The 20,198-nt window shown below is 66.9% G+C and overlaps 3 protein-coding genes across 7 annotated transcripts; 1 reads left to right on the forward strand and 2 right to left on the reverse strand.

Annotated features, from left to right (window-relative positions):
- Positions 1–11: 11 nt before the first annotated feature.
- Positions 12–3,113, reverse strand: CIMAP1B (ciliary microtubule associated protein 1B). Of its 4 annotated transcripts, XM_065855544.2 has the most exons (6): positions 3,002–3,113; positions 2,697–2,900; positions 2,513–2,614; positions 1,796–1,917; positions 929–1,069; positions 656–852 (listed from the first exon to the last, which is right to left on the reverse strand). In XM_065855544.2, exons 1-6 carry the CDS (start codon positions 3,108–3,110, stop codon positions 775–777), a joined length of 756 nt encoding a protein of 251 aa, XP_065711616.1. In that variant the 5' UTR covers positions 3,111–3,113; the 3' UTR covers positions 656–774. The 4 variants fall into 4 exon arrangements, with proteins under 4 accessions (XP_071659697.1, XP_071659698.1, XP_065711616.1 ...); XM_071803597.1 differs by having other exon boundaries at positions 28–1,069; XM_071803598.1 differs by having other exon boundaries at positions 2,513–2,900.
- A 9,879-nt stretch (positions 3,114–12,992) lies between these two features.
- LOC136115400 (C-type Lectin CRL-like) lies at positions 12,993–16,057 on the forward strand. Of its 2 annotated transcripts, none has more exons than XM_065861510.2 (6): positions 12,993–13,093; positions 13,469–13,542; positions 14,305–14,435; positions 14,608–14,745; positions 15,486–15,600; positions 15,864–16,057. In XM_065861510.2, exons 1-6 carry the CDS (start codon positions 13,062–13,064, stop codon positions 15,929–15,931), a joined length of 558 nt encoding a protein of 185 aa, XP_065717582.1. In that variant the 5' UTR covers positions 12,993–13,061; the 3' UTR covers positions 15,932–16,057. The 2 variants fall into 2 exon arrangements, with proteins under 2 accessions (XP_065717582.1, XP_065717589.1); XM_065861517.2 differs by having other exon boundaries at positions 13,006–13,093; positions 13,472–13,542.
- A 1,447-nt stretch (positions 16,058–17,504) lies between these two features.
- Positions 17,505–19,631, reverse strand: LOC136100536 (dromaiocalcin-1-like). The gene is made up of 5 exons (XM_065835747.1): positions 19,565–19,631; positions 18,748–18,842; positions 18,528–18,671; positions 17,688–17,799; positions 17,505–17,584 (listed from the first exon to the last, which is right to left on the reverse strand). The coding sequence occupies exons 1-5, from the start codon at positions 19,629–19,631 to the stop codon at positions 17,505–17,507; spliced, it is 498 nt and encodes a 165-aa protein (XP_065691819.1).
- Between the last annotated feature and the right edge of the window lie 567 nt (positions 19,632–20,198).

The following is a 20,198-nucleotide window of genomic DNA, read 5'->3' on the forward strand; positions in this document are numbered from 1 at the left end:
CCGTGCCCGCGCCGAGGAGGCGTCTCCGGCCTGGACTCTGTCCCCAGGGCGAGGGTTGGGCAGGCGGGGGGGTGCAGCGGGTGGGTGACAGGGCTGGACCCCCAGTGCCCAGGGGACACCCCCAGGCGATGCCCGAGGGCTCTGCACGGCCACCCCCCCGGACCCGCACGGCGCTCAGCGTCCCCATCTGCAGCACCCCCGGCACCCACGTGTCCCGTGGTACCCATGGCACCCACAGCACCCATAGTATCTGTGGCACCCATGGCACCTGTGACACCCGTGGCACCTGTGACACCTGGTAGGTGCAGCACCCACTGTGCTCTCAGCATGGGGGGTGTCCCACAGCACTTTGCTGACAAGTGTCCCCTCCCTGGCTGGAACCCCAGTGCCACCCCACACCCCGTGGTCCTCTATGGGATCGGGGTGACCGTGTGTGTCCCCCCCAGACGCTGGGGTGACTCGGAGCCCATGGGGACAGAGCAGGGCGCTGAGTGGGTGGGGGGCTGAGTGGGTGCCGAGGGGGCACCAAGGGAGAAGGGGGCGGCCGGTCCCTTCCCAGCCATGGGGCTGTGGGGCCATCCATGGCCCCTCCAGGGGACAGCAGGACACGGGCTGGGGAAGGGGCAGCTCGGGGGGGCCGGTGCTCCCACCCCCCCGGGATGGCCACGGCGGAGCGGGGACAGTCCCGGCTGGACACGGCGACACACGGGCAGAGCCACGGGCTGGTGCATCCATCGGTCTTTGGGGCGCTCCACCCCCGCGGCCCCGCGGCCCCTACTCGGGCACGTCCACGATGAGCGGAGCCACGTAGTCCGAGTGCCGGATCCCGAACGTCAGCCCCTCCGGCCGGCGCTGCGGGACGGGGGGACACACGGTGACGCCGGGGGTGTCCCGGCCGCCCCCGCCCGCCCCCCGGCCCTGCCCGCACCTGCTCGGGGCTGTAGCTGGCGGGGCCGGGTTTCTGGGTGTTGTCCCCGGGGAGCGCGGTGCGCGCCAGCATGGAGTAGTGCGGGGCGCGGCGCTTGTACACGTCGGCGCTCACCACGCGGTACCCGCACGGCCCCGGCGTCTGCGGGCAGAGCCTGCGGGGTCGTGTCCCAGGCACACGGACCCCAGCCCCGCGGCACCACAGACCCCCCAGTCCCACGGCACCCAGACCCCCAGACCCCAGACCCCCAGCACCCAGACCCCCCAGAACCCAGACCCCTGGCACCACAGACCCCCCAGCCCCATGGCACCACAGACCCCCGGCACCCAAACCCCCAGATCCCCCAGTCCCACGGCATCACAGACCCCCAGCACCCAGAGCCCTGGCACCCAGACCTCCAGACCCCCCAGCCCCACGGCACCACAGACCCCCAGCACCCAGACCCCCCAGACCCCCCAGACCCCCAGCCCCACGGCACCACAGACCCCCGGCACCCAGACACCCAGACCCCCCAGTCCCACAGCACCACAGACCCCCAGCACCCAGACCCCCCCAGACCTCCAGCCCCACAGCATCACAGACTCGTGGCACCCAGACTCCCAGCACAGTGACCCCTTGCATCCAGACCCCACAGCACCCCAGCCCCACAGCACCCTAGCCCCACAGCACCCCAGGCCCCCAGCACCCCAGACTCCTGTTCCCCTGGCAGCCCAGCACCCCAGACTCCTGGCACCTCAGACTTGCAGCACCCAGACCCCTAACCCCCTGGCACCCCAGATCCTGACAGCCCAGTCCCCCAGCACCCCATCCCCCTGACACCCCATCCCCCCGACACCCCAGCCCCCTGGTACCCCAGCCCCCCGGCACCTTGCACAGATCCTCGTAGAAGGCGCCGTGGGTGCTGCGCCCCGGGATGGAGTAGTTGGGGGCTGAGCTCTTGTTCACCACGCGTGGCCCCAGCATGGGGGGCAGCCGGTAGGCAGCGGGGCCTGGGGAAACGGGTGCAGGGGGCTCTGCCGGGGGCTGGGGGGCCCCCCTTGGGGAGGGAGGGCTCAGCCCACGGGTGATCGGGGGCTCAGCATGGGGATGATCGGGGGCTCAGCCCAGGGAGGATTGGGTGCTCACGATGGGGGTCCCAGCCCAGCCCAGGGAGGACATTGGGGGTCCCAACCCATCTCAGGGGGGATGTTGGGGAGCCCAACCCAGCCGAGGTGGGATACTGGGGGTCCCAATCCATCCTGGGGGGGATGTTGGGGGTCCCAGCCCAGGGAGGATGCTGGGGGTTCCAATCCATCCTGGGGGGGATGTTGGGGGTCCCAGCTCAGGGAGGATGCTGGGGGTCCCAGCCCAGGGAGGACATTGGGGGTCCCAGCCCATCTCAGGGGGGATGTTGGGGAGCCCAACCCAGCCGAGGCGGGATTCTGGGGGTCCCAACCCATCCCAGGGGGGATGTTGGGGGTCCCAGCCCAAGGATGATGAGGGGATCATGATGGGCATCCCAGCCTGGCCTGCGGTGGATGTTGGGGGTCCCAGCCCAGCCCAGGGACGACGCTGGGGGCCCATCCCGGCCCCCGTGTCTCCTACCCGGTGTCTGTTGGATGCTGAGCTGCCGGGTGCGGGAGGCCAGAGAGAACTCGGGCGCCGAGGGAAAAGCCAACGCGTTGGCCTTCTCGGGGGCGTAGCGGGCTGGGGGCAGAGCGGGGGGCTCGGCACGGGCACGGCCGGGGTCCCCAGCCCCGCCACCCCCCCAGGGCTCCTGCCCCCTCACCTGGCCCGGGGGTGTCCATGGGCCGCAGGTCGCGGGGGCGGCTGTAGATGGAGTAGGCGGGGGTCCCGTCCTTGCCGCGGACCGTGAGCCCCTTGGCCAGCCCGTACACGGGCCCGGGGGAGCGCTCCTGCAGCCGCCCCTCCGTGCGCACCCCGAAGCTGTAGGCGGGCGCGCGCCAGCGCGAGGGGTCGTGCAGACGGTAGCCTGGGCGGGCGGGGGGCTCGGTGGGCGGCGGGACCCCCGGTGCCCGTCCCCCAGCTTCACCGCCGGCACCGCGCCCCCCGCCTCCCGCCGCCCCCACTCACCGACGTTGGTGGGGAGCCCATACTTGGGCCCAGGGCCTTTGAAGAGAGCGGCGATGGGGCCGCGGGGGCGGTGGGGCCTCCAGCTGCCCACCCACCCATCGTTCGACATGGTCCCTGCGGAGAGCAACGCGGCCCCTCAGCCCCAGAGCCTGAGCCCCCAGCCCAGGACGAGCCGGGTCCGGAACGGTCCCCAGCGGCACCGCGTCACAATGGCCGGGGGCTCCGGGGCCCTGCACCCCCCCAGCCCCCGCTGGGCATCCCCAGGGTGACAGCTGTGACATCTGGGGGATCCCCAGCACCCGGGTGCACCCCAGCATCCCAGGGGGAACCACAACAGCCCTTCCGTGAAGATTCCAACACCCCAGGGAAGAAACCCCGGTACCTCGGGTGCAGCTGCTGAAACACCAGGGATGGAGCCCCAGCACCCCATAGATACAGCCCCAGCACCCCTTAGATACAGCCCCAGCACCCCAAGGATGCAAACCCCAGCACCCCATAGATACAGCCCCAGCACCCCATAGATACAGCCCCAGCACCCCAAGGATGCAAACCCCAGCACCCCATAGATACAGCCCCAGCACCCCAAGGATGCAAACCCCAGCACCCCATAGATACAGCCCCAGCACCCCAAGGATGCAAACCCCAGCACCCCATAGATACAGCCCCTGCTCCCCAAGGATGCAAACCCCAGCACCCCGTAGATACAGCCCCTGCTCCCCAAGGATGCAAACCCCAGCACCCCATAGATACAGCCCCTGCTCCCCAAGGATGCAAACCCCAGCACCCCGTAGATACAGCCCCTGCTCCCCAAGGATGCAAACCCCAGCACCCCATAGATACAGCCCCTGCTCCCCAAGGATGCAAACCCCAGCACCCCGTAGATACAGCCCCTGCTCCACAGGGAAACAGCCTCCAGCACCCCAGGGGTGCAGCCTCTGCTCCCCAGGGGTGAAGCCCCTGGCACCCCATATATACAGCCCCTTGCAACCTGTATATACAGCCCCTGGCACCCCATATATACAGCCCCCCACACCCTGTATATACAGCCCCTGGCACCCCACATATACAGCCTCCAGCACCCATATATACACCTCCTGGCATCCCAGGGATGCAGCCCCAGCACCCCAGGAGTGAAATCCCCCCAGCACCCCAAATACGCAGCCCCAGCACCCCATATATACAGCCCCCAGTATGCCATATGTATGATCCCTGGGGGCCCATATATCCAGCCCGCACCACTCCATATATACAGCCCCTGGGGCCTCATATGTCCAGCCCCCACCACTCCATATATACAGCCTCTGCGACCACGCATGTCCAGCCCCCAGTGCCCCATACATCCAGCCCCTGGGACCCTGTATATCCAGCCCCAGCACCCAGGGATGCAGCCCCGGCCTCGGGGGGCTGCGGGTCCCCTTACCCCTTACCCCTTACCCGCACTTCGGCCAGGTTCTCCTCCCCCAGTTACTATGGCACCTGCACAACAAACGGCACCGAGCAGCCTGGGATGGGGACACGGGGACACGGGGACACGGGGACATGAGGACGGGGACAAGGACACACAGGCAGGTCATGGGTGCATGGGGGCCGCAGGCAGTCACGGCCATGGGGCTGCCCCACTGCAGGAGTCATCCCTGGGAGAGGCTGGTCCTTGGGGCACAGGGGTCCCATAGGGTGTCAGTGGGGCTGGCTGAGGGCCATGGGGAATGCATGGGGCCATAGTGGGTCAGTGGGGCTGGCTGGGGGCCATGGGGGACCCACAGGGCAACAGGGGGTCAGTGGGGCTGACTGGGGTCTATGGGGGACTCATGGGGCCATAGGGGTCAGTGGGGCTGGCTGGGGGCCATGGGCAATGCATGGGGCCATAGGGGATCAGTGGGGCTGGCTGGAGGCCATGGGGGACCCACAGGGCCATAAGGGGTCAGTGGGGCTGACTGGGGGCCATGAGGGACCCATGGGGCCATAGGGGATCAGTGGGGCTGGCTGGGGGCCATGGGGGACCCACAGGGCCATAGGGGGTCAGTGGGGCTGACTGGGGGCCATGAGGGACCCATGAGGCCATAGGGGGTCAGTGGGGCTGACTGGGGGCCATGGGGGTCCCACGGGGGCCATAGGTCTCCCTAAGGCCGTGGGGGACCCTTGGGGATCACAGGGGTCCCACATGGGCCATGGGGTCGTGGGGGTGTCCCAGAGGCTGTGGATGTCCCTGTGGATGCTGGGGGGGGCTGTGAGGGTCCGTTGGGCTATGGGAGTCCATGGGGGCTGTGGGGGTTCATGGGGGCTATGGAGGTACTGTGGGGGCTATGGGGGGGTCCATGGGGTCTACAGAGGTCTGTGTGGGCTGTGAGGGTCCTGTGGGGGCTCTGGGGGATCCTTGGGGGTTATGGGAGTCCACAGGGACTATGGGGGTCCATGGGGGTCTGTGGGGTGAGCTGTGGGGTCCATGGGGTCCGTGGGGTGAGCTGTGGGGGTCTGTGGGGGTCCATGGGGTCCGTGGGGTGAGCTGTGGGCATCTGTGGGGCCTGTGGGGTGAGCTGTGGGGGTCCATGGGGTCTGTGGGGCCTGTGGGGTGAGCTGTGGGGGTCCATGGGGTCTGTGGGGTGAGCTGTGGGGGTCCATGGGGTCTGTGGGGTCTGTGGGGTGAGCTGTGGGGGTCCATGGGGTCTGTGGGGCCTGTGGGGTGAGCTGTGGGGGTCCATGGGGTCCGTGGGGTCCATGGGGTGAGCTGTGGGGCTCTGCCAGCCCAGCTGTGCCTCGAGCAGTGTTTCCCTGCCCTGGGCTGCCCAGACACGGTCCCTGTGCTGTCCCTGTGCTGTCCCTGTGCTGTCCCTGTTCCCGTCCCTGTCCCCGTCCCCACACCCTGTGGTTGGTGACCCTGGTGGGTCCCGGTGGGATCCCCCCCAGTCCCACGGTACTGGGTGCTGTGGGGCCCGATCCGGCAACCGGGCCCCAGGTGCACCGGGTGGTGGATCAAAGAATCACAGCCTGGTTTAGTAAAGCTGTTGAGAACAGTTAAACCCCAAAACCTGTAACCCTGTTTGTTCCAGAACCTGTAACCCTGTTTGTTCCAGAACTTACAACCCCATTTGTTTCAGAACTTACAACCCTGTTTGTTCCAGAACTTGTAACCCTGTTTGTTCCAGAACCTATAACCCTGTTTGTTCCAGAACTTGTAACCCTGTTTGTTCCAGAACCTATAACCCTGTTTGTTCCAGAACTTACAACCCCGTTTGTTCCAGAACCTATAACCCTGTTTGTTCCAGAACCTGTAACCCTGTTTGTTCTGTTATCGTCACCCTCTTTACACATACAAAGCATCACAAAACCGCTCACGCTAGTATTTCTATATGAACACGTTGTTCTGTGTTACACTTTGCAGCAGCACTTCCAGAGGTGAGTGAGTGAGCTGTGAACTCACCCGCCCAGGTGTCTATGGCCCTGACCCAGGTGTGCGAAACCCCTGACCCATACAGAGCAAGGAGTTAGGATAATCTCCATTTTCCTGTCTACAAGTGCCCTCGCTGCTCTCACATCTGCATGAGAACCAAGCAATAGTTGCTCGAGAAGCGCAGCGTGGTTTGTGCTCGATGGCGGGTGAGCAGCGCGGGCACCTCCGAGGAGGAGGCTCCATGTCTGTTGTGGGGCCTTGAGAACATTGATGGCTTCCATTTCTCACCCTGGTCACCATCCAGCACCCAATAGATCTGCACAAGGCTTTGTATTTGTCTCATACAGCATGACCGCTTCCCTTTGCGGTTCTCTTCATGGTGGCAGGGAGGTGGCAGGGGAGGTGGCAGGGATGGTGGCAGGGAGGGTGGCAGGGAGGTGGCAGGGAGGTGGCAGGGAATTGACAGGGATGGTGGCAGGGAGGTGGCAGGGGAGGGTGACTGGGAGGTGGCAGGGAGGTGGCAGAGAGGGTGGCAGGGAGGTGGCAGGGGAGGTGGCAGGGGTGGGGGGTGTGTGTGTGCAAGGGGCATCTGTGTGCCCATGCTGCATATGTGTCTATGTGTGCCTGTGCATGTGTGTGTGTGTGTGTGTGTGCGCGCGTGCACCTGTCTATGTGTGCCTGTGCATGTGTGTGTGCGCGTGCACCTGTCTATGTGTGCCTGTGCATGTGTGTGTGTGTGTGCACCTGTCTATGTGTGCCTGTGCATGTGTGTGTGCGCGTGCACCTGTCTATGTGTGCCTGTGCATGTGTGTGTGCGTGTGCACCTGTCTATGTGTGCCTGTGCATGTGTGTGTGCGCGTGCACCTGTCTATGTGTGCCTGTGCATGTGTGTGTGCGCGTGCACCTGTCTATGTGTGCCTGTGCATGTGTGTGTGTGTGTGCACCTGTCCGTGTGCTCAGGGTGGGGGTGACTCTGTGACCCCCGGCTGATGCCCCTGGCCCAGCCAGGTGTGCCAGCTGTAGAGTGCGGGGATGCCGGGGTGCGGGGTGTGAGGAACAGGGAATGTGGGTACGGGAGTCAGGGTGCAGAGGTGTGGGGTGCAGGTTACAGGGGTGCAGGATGTGGCGTGCAGGAGGTAGGGGTGCAGCATGTGCGGGTGCATGGTTACAGGGATATGCAGAATGCAGAGCACTGGGTGCAGGGTTCATGATGCGCAGTGTATCGGTGCTGGAGTGCAGGGGTGCAGGGTGTGGGGTGCAGTAGGCAGGGGCACAGGGTTGCAAGGTGCAGGGTGCAATGAACAGGATAGGGGTACAGGGTGCAGGGGTGCGGAGCACAGACGTGCAAGGTGACGGATGCAGGGTGCAGAGGTGCAGGTTGCAGGGTGCAGGGTGCAGGGATGCAGGGTGCACAGGTGCAGGACACAGGGGTGCAGGGTGCAGGGGTACAGGTTGTAGGGTGCAGAGGTGCAGGTTGCAGGGTGCAGGGTGCACGGATGCAGGGTGCAGGAGCACAGGGGTGCAGGTTACAGGGATGCAGGGTGCACAGGTGCAGGATGCACGGGTGCACGGGTGCAGGGTTTCAGGGTGCAGGGCAGCGGGATGCAGGGCACGGGGGTGCAGGGTTTCAGGGCACAGGGGTGCAGGGTGCAGGGGTGCAGGGTTTCAGGGTGCAGGGCACAGTGGTGCAGGCTTTCAGGGTGGCAGAGCACAGAGGTGCAGAGCACAGAGGTGCAGGGCACGGGGGTGCAGGGTTTCAGGGTGCAGGGCACAGTGGTGCAGGGGTGCAGGGTTTCGGGATGCAGGGTTTCAGGGTGCAGAGCACAGGGGTGCAGGGCACAGTGGTGCAGGGCACGGGGGTGCAGGGTTTCAGGGTTTCGGGGTGCAGGGTTTCAGGGTGCAGGGGTGCAGGGTTTCAGGGTGCAGGGGTGCAGGGTTTCAGGGTGCAGGGCACAGGGGTGCAGGGGTGCAGGGTTTCAGGGTGCAGGGCACAGGGGTGCAGGGCTCTGGGCTCCCGGGCTGCCGTGTCTGCAGGTTGGGCAGGGGATGCCCTGTATCCGGGACACCCCGATGCGGGGGTGCAGCCCCCCTGCTGGGGTTGTAGGACTCGCCCGCATCCCCGCGGGCGCTCAGCACAACCCGGGCCCCGGCTCGGCCCGCCGGGAGCCGGGGGTTTATCCTGAGCGCGTGGGGAGGTGGGGGCGCACCCGTGAGCCACCCGGAATGTCACCCCTGCCCTCAGCAAGTGGGGCTGACGCAGCCGGCGCCCACGGACGCAGACGCTCGGTGGCCCGTGTCCCGCCGCTCCTTTGATGGCCCCGCGGCGGGGACGCGCCGTCATCGCCCCGCGGAGGGGCGGCCGCGCTCAGCTGCCGGTGACGGAGCCGGGGAGCGCCTGGGCAGGATGAAAGAGCCTCCCCGGCCCCGCGCGTCCGGCGGACTCGCGGACTCGCGTGGCCCTGACACCATCCTGCCACGTGTCCCCGCGCTGGCGCCTGGGCAGCGACAGCACCCAGTGACAGGGGAGCTGGGGGGCCTGTCCTGCTGGGAAACGGGGCTCGTCGGGGCCCCTCACACCTCGGGATGGGGCGCAGGGGGTGCCCAGCTCCATACTGGGATGGGGCACACGGGCTGCCCAGCTCCATACTGGGATGGGGGGCGGGGGGGTGCCCAGCTCTATACTGAAATGGGGCACAGGGGATACTCAGCTCCATACTGTGATGGAGAGCAGAGGATGCACAGCTCTATACTGGGATGGGGGAACAGGGGATGCCCAGCACCATACTGGGACAAAGAACAGGGGGTGTCCACCTCTATACTGGGACAGAGGCTGCCCAGCTTCATACTGGGATGGGGCACAGGGGATGCCCAGCTCCATACTGGGATGGAGAGCAGAGGATGCTCAGCTCTATAATGGGACAAAGAGCAGGGGTGCCCAGCTCTATACTGGGACAGGACACCCAGCTCCATACTGGGGTGGAGGGCAGAGGATGCCCAGCTCCATACTGGGACAAAGGGCAGGGGTACCCAGCTCCATACTGGGATGGAGGGTGGGGGGTGCCCATCTCCATACTGGGATGGGGGGCAGAGGATGCTCAGCTCTATAATGGGACAAAGGGCAGGGGTGCCCAGCTCTATACTGGGACAGGACACCCAGCTCCATACTGGGACAGGGGGCAGGGGGTGTCCAGCTCCATACTGGGATGGAAGGCAGGGGGTGCCCAGCTCCATACTGTGATGGAGGGTGGGGGATGCCCGGCTCCATACTGGACAGGGGATGCTTTGCATTGGAGGTGGTGTTGGGGTGTGTGAGCCCGTCTGCAGCCCCAGCCCCTCACCCCAGCAATGGGGCTGGGGGCTCCTCCAGCTCTGTGGCACCGGGGCCACAACCCGCAGTGCCATCCCGTGCCAGTGTCCCCGCAGCACGTCACACCCGAGATCAAATGCTCTGGCACCAAACTGGGCACGGGCCCCACGCCAAGGTGGCCAGCATGGCAGGGACAGCACCGGCACAGCCTCCTGGGGGTCCAGCGCCTGGGCAGGGGGTTCAGCAGCCTGTCGGGGGGGTTGGTACCCAGCTACAGGGCTCAGACATGGGGTTTGGCACTTGGTTGTGTCCCTTGGCACCCAACTGTGGAGCTTGGCACCTGGTCATGGGCCTCGGCACCTGGCCATGGGGCTTGGCACCCAGCTCTGGTGTCCGTGGGGCTTGGAGCTCGTCTGGGGGGTGCGGCACCCAGCCGTGACGTCCCCCACCAGACCACGGGGCTCAGCACCCAGGTGCGGGGTTTGGCACCCACTGTGGGGTTTGGCACCCGTCTTTGGCGCTGCCGGAGCAGCGGAAGGGCGAGCTGGGTGTAATGGAAACTCTGGTGAGGAAGGGTCAATCCTTATCGGGAGGCAGCGGCGGTTTTGATAAGAGCAGCAGAACCGCTGATAAGGAACGGCCCTTTGGGGAAAGGAGAAGTTGGTAACGGCTGCAGCAGCACCCGGTGACCCTCCCGGCAGGACATTAACCACGATCGGGGGGGACTCTGCATGTACAGGGGGTGCTTGCAGGGGGGCACCACACAGAGGTGGTCACAGAACAAGGGATGGAAAACACCTGGGGATGGGAATGGGGTCACTGGAAGTGGTGGTGGAGGGGAGGGATGGGGTGAGATAACAGAATCACAGAACATTTTGGGCTGAAGGACCTTCCAGCCCCCCCAGTGCCCCCCCTGCCATGACAGGGCCATCTTCAGCAGCTCAGGGTGCTCAGAGCCCCGTCCAGCCTGGCCTGGGATGTCTCCAGGGATGGTTCAGCCACCACCTCTCTGGGAACCTGGGCCAGGCTCTCACCACCCTCAGGGACAACAATTCCTTCCTCATGTCCGGCCTGGATCTCCCTCCTTTAGTTTAAACCATCACCCCTTGTCCTGTCACAACAGCCCCTGCTCTAAAGTCTGTCCCCATCTTTCTTCTTGGCCCCTTTTCAGTCCAGAAAGGCCACTCTAAGATCTCCCCAGAGCTTCTGTTCTCCAGCTGAACACCCCAGCTCTCTCACCTGTCCCCAGCAGAGCTGTTCCAGCCTCGGGTCATTCCTGGGGCTCCCCTGGCCCCTCTGCAGCAGCTCCATGTGTGTCCTGTGCTGAGGACCCAGAGCTGGACCAGCACTGCAGGGGGGATGGGACCCAGGGGTGCGGGGGAGACCCAGAGATGTGGGGGGACCCAGGGGTGGGGTGGGTGCGCAGCCGCCTTTGGGGCTACAACGGTCAGAACCGGCCCCAGCCACAGGCTTGTGAAAGGGGGAGATGATGGGGCTGATAACGCCCCGGGCGTTGGGGTGGGGGGGACCCGGGTTTGGAGTTGGGATGGGGGACCCCGTTTTTGGTTATGGTAATGGGTCCTTGCCCCACCAGTCACGTTGCTGGGGGCCTGGTGCTGGAGCAGGGATGGGGTGTCCATGGGGGCAATGGGGGTGTCGGGGTGACTGCAGTCGCCCCCCCGGCACCCCAAACATGAAAGGCAGCGAGAACAGAGTGCTGGCTGCCCCATGGGCCCTGCACAGCCTGTACAGACACCTACGCAACATGTACAGACACCTACACAACCTCTACAGGCACCTACACAACGTATACAGACACCTACACAACGTGTACAGACACCTGCACAGCCTGTACAGGCACCTACACAACCTGTACAGACACCTACACAATGTATACAGGCACCTACACAACACATATGGGGTCCTATGCAACACAGATGGACACCTACAGAAGATAGATGGGCTCCTATGCAACACATACAGACTCCTCCACAACACGTATGGACTCCTACACAACACATATGGGCTACTGTTCAGCATACACGGGCTCCTACACAACATACACAGGCACTCACACAACATATAAAGGCTCCTCCACAACATATACGGGCACCTACACAGCATGTACGGGCTCTTACACAACATGTACAGGCCCCTACACAACGTACGCAGCCTCCTACATGACATGGATGGGCTTATGTCCAATACTCATGGGCTCCTAAACAGCATACCTGAGCTCAGACACAGCATATGCAGGCTCCTACACAGCATACGGAGGCTCCTACACAACATTACAGGCTCCTACACAGCGTATGTAGGTTCCTACACAGCATATACAGGCTCTACATAACATTACAGGCTCCTACACAGCGTATGCAGGCTCCTACACAGCATACGGAGGCTCCTACACATCACATCCTGGTCCCACCTCGCTCCTGGTTGCCCTGTGGTCCGGACACCATCGCGGGCAGCGGGAGCACCAGAGTGAGGATGGGTTTGGGGGAAACTCCCCTAATTGCCTTTCCCTCTTATAGTTATTATTTTTATATATGTCTGTAATTCATATATAAAAAGAATAATTACATATCATTATATCAATATTATATCATGTTACTGTGTAACCTCATCTAGGGATGCTGGTGTCCCCAGGGATGCTGGTGTCCCTGGGGATGTTGCTGCCCCAGGGATGCTGGTGTCCCCAGGGGTGCCACTGCCCCAGGGATGCTGGTGTCCCCAGGGATGCTGGTGTCCCCAGGGGTGCCACTGCCCCAGGGATGCTGGTGTCCCCGGGGATGCTGGTGTCCCCAGGGATGCTACTGCCCCATGGATGCTGCTGCCCCAGGGATGCTGCTGCCCCATGGATGCTGATGCCCCAGGGATGCTGCTGCCCCAGGGATGTTGGTGTCCCCAGGGATGCTGCTGCCCCAGGGATGTTGGTGTCCCCAGGGATGCTGCTGCCCCAGAGATGCTGCTGCCCCAGGGATGCTGGTGTCCCCGGGGATGTTGGTGTCCCCAGGGATGCTGGTGTCCCCAAGGATGCCACTGCCCCAGTGATGCTACTGCCCCAGGGATGCTGCTGCCTCAGAGGTGTCTGTGGGCTGAGCGGGGTGTGGGAGCAGCCGGGAGACCATGCTGGTCTCACTGGGAGCACTGGGAACCCCTGCTCAGGGAAGGGCAGAGAAGTTGTGATAACGACCATTCCAGGAAAGCAGAAGTGGCCGGGTGTCCCAATGTCGTGTCCCAATGTCCTGTCCCGCGCCACAGACATAAAAGCAGCGGGTGCCCGACCTGGGGAGGTCCTGCTAGCGCAGCCCTCGCCTGACAGACAGACTGACCCCTGGGACGTGGGTCGCTCAGTTGGAGACATGTCAGCCACCCTGCGCCTCGGAGCCGGCTGGTGAGTGTCCCCTGTCCCCCGTCCCAGCATGGAGCTGGGCACCTCCTGCCCTCCATCCCAGTGTGGAGCTGGGCACCCCCTGCCCTCCATCCCAATATGGAACTGAGCATCCCCTGCCCTCCATCCCAGTATGGAGCTGGACACCCCCTGCCCTCCATCCCAGTATGGAGCTGAGCGTCCCCTGCCCTCCATCCCAGTATGGAGCTGGACACCACCTGCCCCCCCATCCCAGTATGGAGCTGGGCACGCCCTGCCCCCCATTCTGGGGGGATAGATGGTCCCCGTGTCCCCGTCTCCCAGTGGGCAGGCGCCCCCGAGCAGCCAGTGCTGCGAGCACCCCTCCCCGCTCAGTCCGTGTCCCCCTCTCTCCCACAGCAGCAGGATGACCAGGGGGTCCCTGCTGTCCCCACTCCTGCTGGGCTGCGTGCTCCTCGCTGCCGGGCTGCCAGGTGAGTCCCTGCGTGGGGACAGGGGGACAATGCCCACCCTGGGCAGCAGCGCTCAGCCCAGCACAGCCCCAGCCCTGACCCTGCTGCCTCCTCCCCAGGCCCTGATCCCTGAACCCCAATCCCTAATCCCAAACCCCTGATCCCCAATTCCTGATCCCCGATCCCTGATCCCAGATCCCTGATCCTCAGTCCCTGATCCCCCATCTCTGATCCCCCATCCTCAGTCACTGACCCCAAACCCCTGATCCTCAATCCCTGATCCCCGACCCCCCATCCCCAGCCACTGATCCCAAACCCCCGATCCCAAACCCCTGATCCCTGATCCTTGATCCCTGATTCCCAATTCCCAATCCCTGACCCACAGCCCCTGATCCCCGATCTTGGTCTCCTTGACCCCTCACTCCCACTCCCCACCCCATGGCAGCCCCCCTGTGCCCAGACCCGTCTGTGTGCCCCCCGCACCCTGCCCAGGGCATGGCACAGCCTGGGGGGGCATTGTTGGGGGTCCCTCTGGGTGGGATCCCCCTGGGTGGGGGTGCCCGTGGGTGGGAGTTCCCCTGGCTGGGGTCCCCCTGGGTGGGGGCGCCCCTGGTGGGGTTCCCAGGGTGTGGGTGGTGCCGGGTGGGTGCTGGGGGGCCGATGGCCCCACACCCAGCAGGCAGCTGGGCTCCCCCCATGGCGGGGCCACAGGCTGTGGGTTGGTGGCGGGTGTCCGCTCCCGTGGGACCGTGACCCGGTGACAGCTCTGCCCGTGTGCGGAAGGTGCCCTGGCTGCCAGCCCCAACTCTGCCCCTGCACGGAAGGGGGCCTCCCAATGCCCCCCCAGCTGGCGGTACCACCGCGGCTTCTGCTACGGGTACTTCGTCCACAGGAAGACCTGGTACGACGCTGAGGTGGGTGCTGGCACCGGGGGTCTCCGGGGCTCCCCTGGAGGGATCACCCGGCCAGGAGCAGGACCCCGCGCAGGGGCTGCGGCCTGGGGGGCTCTGCTGCGCTCCCCCCGCCCGGCGGTGTGTGCGGGGGTGCGGGTGCAGGCGCTGGGTGCTGACGGCCCGTGCCCCCCAGGCGGAATGCAAGCGCTACGGCCCCAAGGGGCACCTGGCCTCCATCCACGACCAAGGGTCCACCAGGGTCCTCGCCACGTTTGTCTCCAGCCAAAGGGACAGGGACAACACGTGGATCGGGCTGCACGACGAGGAGCACGTGAGTGTCGGGGGATGCACCTCTGCCTGGGGGCTGCCCTGGGCCCTGTCCCGGGCACCCCGTGATCCCGCTGGGCACCCCCTGACCCCACCCCGGGCACCCCCTGACCCAGCTGGGTACCCACTGACCCCAACCTGGGCACCCCCTGACCCCCATTCCTTGGCAACCACTGAACCCATCACCGGGCACCCACTGACCCCAACCTGGGCACCCCCTGACCCCCCTGGGTACCCACTGACCCCAACCTGGGCACCCTCTGACCCCCATTCCTTGGCACCCACTGACCCCACCCCGGGCACCCCCTGACCCCCCTGGGTACCCACTGACCCCAACCTGGGCAACCCCTGACCCCAACCTGGGCACCCACTGACCCCCCTGGGCACCCACTGACCCCACCCCAGGCACCCACTGACCCCAACCTGACCCCACTGAGGCACCCCCTGATCCCCATTACTTGGCAACCACTGACCCCACCCCTGGGTACCCATTGACCTCATCCCTTGGCACCCACTGAAGCCATCACCGGGCAGCCCCTGACCCCAACCTGGGCATGCCCTGACCCCCCTGGGCACCCCCTGACCCCACCCCGGGCACCCCCTGACCCCCATTGCTTGGCAACCACTGACCCCACCCCTGGGCACCCACTGAACCCATCACTGGGCACCCCCTGACCCCAACCTGGGTACCCCCTGACCCCCCTGGGCACCCACTGACCCCACCCCGGTCACCCCATCCCGCAGAACCGCGGCTGGAAGTGGTCCGATGATTCGGCCCTGGACTACACCAGCTGGGCACGGGGACAGCCCAACAACCTGTGGAACCAGGAGGACTGCGTGGTGCTGGACGCCCTCTCGGGTGAGCCGGGGCGGGGGGCACCTCTGCACCCCCAGCACCCCCGCCACTGCGGGACAGTGGGGTGTCCAGTGGTAAAGGGGGGTGATGGAGGTGGGGATGATGGGGCTAAAAGGGGTGGTGGGGGTGTGGTGGAGCTGGGGATGGTGTATGGGGGTTTGATGGAGGTAAGAGGGGTGATGGAGTTGGGGTGGTGGGAGGGTGACGGAGGTACAGGGTCAGTGTGGGGGGGTGACAGGCTCGGGGTGACCCACTGCCCCCCCCAGGTTTCACGCTCTGGCATGACTACCCCTGCAACATCAGGTTCCCCTTCCTGTGCCGCTACGAGCTCTGAGGGGCGGCCGGGCCCCCGGCCCCGGGGGGGTCCCCGCGCCCCTCCCTGCCCGTCACCCTGTGGGGCCCCCGGTCTGTCCCCACCCGCACGCCTGGCAGAAATAAACCTTGGCTTGAACACCCAGCACCCACCCGTGCCCGTCTGCTCCCTCCACGCGTGGGCACGGGGACACCACCTGCGCTGGGGGCACCCACTGCCTTGGGGACACCCACTGCCCTGGGGACACCTCCTGCCCTGGGGACACTTTCTGCCCTGGGGACACCCACTGCCCTGGGGACACCTCCTGCCCTGGGGACACCTTCTGCCTTGGGGACACCCACTGCCCTGGGGACACCTTCTGCCCTGGGGACACCAACTGCTTTGGGGACACCTCCAGCCCTGGGGACACCTCCTGCCCTGGGGACACCAACTGCCTTGGGGACACCTCCTGCCCTGGGGACACCCACTGCCTTGGGGACACCTCCTGCCCTGGGGACACCTTCTGACTTGGGGACACCCACTGCCCTGGGGACACCTCCTGCCTTGGGGACACCTTCTGCCCTGTGGACACCAACTGCCTTGGGGACACCCACTGCCCTGGGGACACCTCCTGCCCTGGGGACACCTCCAGCCCTGGGGACACCAACTGCCTTGGGGTCACCCACTGTTGTGAGGACACTCACTGCCCTGGGGACACCTCTTGTCTTGGGGACACCCACTGCTCTGGGGACACCTGCTGCTGTGGGGACATGTCCTGAGATGAGGACACCTCCTGCCACTGGGGACACCTCCTGCCCTGGGGGACATTTCCTCCTGCCTTGGGGACACCCGGGCAGCACGGTGCCAGCACCTGTCCCCCCTCCCCGTCGAAGGCAGCGGCGGAACCGTCCCGGCCTTTATTTTGACCATAAATGGAGAAAAACCGGTACAAAACCGGCGCGGGGGGGCGGCTGGGACATCGGGGTCCCTGCTGCGGGTTTGCGTCCCCCACACACCGGGGCACGGCCCCACGGGAACGCCCCCGCGGTCACCGCGCTCCCCACGCTGTTCCTGCGTGCGGGGGGCGCTGACCCCCCCGTCCGTGGGGTGAAGGGCCGGGGTGTCCCTGCCTTGGGCTGTGTCCCGCCCCGCTTTGTCCCCTTCCCCGGGCCGGGCCGGTGGGGACCCCGGGGACACGCGGTGCTGCCGTGTCCCCTCCCCCGCGGTGTCCCCTGGGTGGGCCGTTGTGCGGGGTGGGCAGCGCGGAGGCCACGGACACGGCGGAGGAACACGCGGGGCCACAGTGCTTCGAGGCACTTTATTGTGGGGTCCCTCCGCGGCCAGGGAGGGGGGGCCGGGGGAGGTGTCTGGGGGCAACCCGACAGCGGGGTTTGGGGGTTGGGGGACTGGGAGGGGTGCAGTGGGGCAGAGGAGTTTGGGGGGCTGTGAGGGGTGCAGTGGGGCAGGGGGTTGTGGGGGGTTGTGGGGGGTGCAGTGGGGCAGGGGTCTGGGGGCCCGGGCCGGGGTGTGCTGCACGCCGCAATGGGGTGCAGGGTCGGGGGATTTAGGGTGGGTCGCAGGGGGACACGGGGTGAGGGCGCATCCGGGCGCTGCCTCAGGGCCGCCCCTGGGCGCTGTATTTGCAGACGAAGGGTTTCCTCTCGCTGCAGGATTCGTCCTCCCAGGACATGAAACCTGCGGGGAAGCGGAGGCTGCGCTGGGGGGGCCGGGGGAGCCTCTCCCGTCCCCTCCGCGCCCCCTGGCGGTGCCGCCCCCCTGGCCCGCGGTCCCCGCTCACCCGCAGAGTCCTCCAGCGCCGCGCACAGCCGCCCCCGCGGGAAATCGTCCCCCTCCCAGGCCGAGTAGCGCTTGGGGGACCCGTCCACCCACATCCAGGCCTGGCTCTGGGGCTGGACACGGGGGACATGAGCGGCACAGGGGACACGGGGGACACGGGGGACGCGGGGCTGGGCGGCGGTGCGGGGGCTGCCGAGGCGGGGAGGTGCAAACGGGGACAGAACGGACGGACGGACACGGGCAGTGCAGGAACACGGGTAGATGCCCGCAGGGACGGGCAGGGACAGGGGCGGGCAGGGCGGGGACAGGGGCGGGCAGGGCAGGGACAGGCATGGCAGCGATGGGACGGGCAGCTCTGTGGGACGGGGGGCACGGACGCGCGTGGGATGGGCCCGGGGCAGAGCGTTGGGGTGGTGACCCCCAGGAACACCGGGTGAGTTGCAGGCAGCGGTGCAGGCAGCAGGGCAGGCAGCAGGACAGGCAGTGGTGCAGGCAGCGGGGCAGGCAGCAGGGCAGGCAGTGGGGCAGGCAGCGGGGCAGGCAGCGGGGCAGGCAGCAGGGCAGGCAGCGGTGCAGGCAGCGGTGCAGGCAGCGGGGCAGGCAGCGGGGCAGGCAGCAGGGCAGGCAGCAGGACAGGCAGCGGTGCGGGCAGCGGGGCAGGCAGCAGGGCAGGCAGCAGGGCAGGCAGCGGGGCAGGCAGCGGTGCAGGCAGCAGGGCAGGCAGCGGGGCAGGCAGCGGTGCAGGCAGCAGGGCAGGCAGCAGGGCAGGCAGCAGGGCAGGCAGCAGGACAGACAGCGGTGCTGGCAGCGGTGCAGGCAGCGGCGGGCAGGGGCCGCTCACGCGGTGGTAGAGGCCGATCCAGACGCTCTCCTCCTCCTCGTCGCGGTGCTGGCGCTGGGCGATGAAGGCCGCCAGGGCGCGGTGCTCCTCGGGGGTGTGCAGCGAGGCCAGGTGACACCCCCCGCGGGTGGCCTTGCACCAGCCCTGCCCGGGACAGGCGGGTCGGGGGGGCCCGGCAGCGCTGCCCGCGCAGCGGGGCCCGGGACCCCCCAGCACCTACCTCTGCCTTCCTCCAGCTGAGCTCCCGCCCGAAGTACCCGTAGCAGTGTCCCCTGAAGTCCAGCCAGCCCCGGGGACATTTGTTGGCCTGTGCCCCTGCGGGGGGGCGGGGCGTGGGGTGAGGGGCTGCACCGGGACCCCCCGCAGCAGCACCAGCCACAGCCGCCACCCGGGGGGGCTCAGGACACCCCCGGCCTCCGCCTAGGGGGGCTACTCCAGAGCCACCGCGCTTCGGGGAGCCCCTGGTGCCCCCCTGTGCACCCCCGGGTTGCACAGGGAGCTGTGGAGGGCAGGGCAGGGAGGGCAGGGAGGGCGGGCGGCGCAGGCAGGGCAGGGAGGACAGGCAGGGTGGGCAGGACGGGCAGGCAGGGCAGGACAGGCAGGGAGGGCAGGCAGCGTGGGCAGGGCAGGGAGGGCAGGCAGGGCATGCAGGGCAGGGAGGGCAGGGCAGGGAGGGTGGGCAGGGAGGGCAGGCAGGGCAGGTAGGGCGGGCAGGGAGGGCAGGCAGGGCAGACAAGGCAGGGAGGGCGGGCAGGGAGGGTGGGCAGGCAGGGCAGGGAGGGCAGGCAGGGCAGACAGGGCAGGGAGGGCGGGCAGGGAGGGTGGGCAGGCAGGGCAGGGAGGGCAGGCAGGGCAGACAGGGCAGGGAGGGCAGGCAGGGCAGACAGGGCAGGTAGGGCGGGCAGGGAGGGCAGGCAGGGCAGGGCAGGGCAGGGAGGGCAGGCAGGCAGTGAGACAGGGTCTGCCCAGGGAGGGGAAGCGGGGGCAAAAGGCCCAGGACAGGGGTCGGGCAGGGCAGGGTGCGGGCAGGGGGTCACCTGGCAGCGAGGGGTGCAGGGCCAGGCAGCCGAGCAGGCAGAGCCCCAGGACAGCAGCTGCTCCCATCCTCTCCCTTCCCTGCAGAGAAAGGGGTGGCTGGAGTGGGGTGTGGGGCTGACCAGGGCACCCACCGCCTGCCCCAGCACCCACTCACCATCCCAGAGCCCATCACCCCAGAACCCACCACCCCAGCACCCACCACCTGCCCCAGCATCCACTCACCACCCCAGAACCCACCACCCCAGCACCCACCATCCGCCCCAGGACCCACCCACCATCCCAGCACCCACCACCCCAGCACCCACCGCTTACCCCAGCACCCACCACCCCAGAACCCACCACCTGCCCCAGCACCCACCATCCCCAAGCACCCCCACCACCTGCCCCAGCACCCACCACCTGTCCCAGCACCCACCACCCCAGCGCCCATCATCCTCAAGCACCCCCAGCACCTGTGAGAGCAGCGACGTGGCGATGTGCCCGGCTGGAGCAGCCGCAGCCACCCCGGTGCATTTATAGGCGCTGCGGCCGGGGCGTCGGGCAGCGCGGGGGACGGGGCGAGTGGCACCCGCTCCTGGCAGCCACATCAAAGGCGAGGTGGCCGCCCCATGGCTCCGCATCACCACGCACGAG

Source organism: Patagioenas fasciata, chromosome 1 (genome assembly GCF_037038585.1).
Source record: "Patagioenas fasciata isolate bPatFas1 chromosome 1, bPatFas1.hap1, whole genome shotgun sequence".
NCBI lineage: Eukaryota > Metazoa > Chordata > Aves > Columbiformes > Columbidae > Patagioenas > Patagioenas fasciata.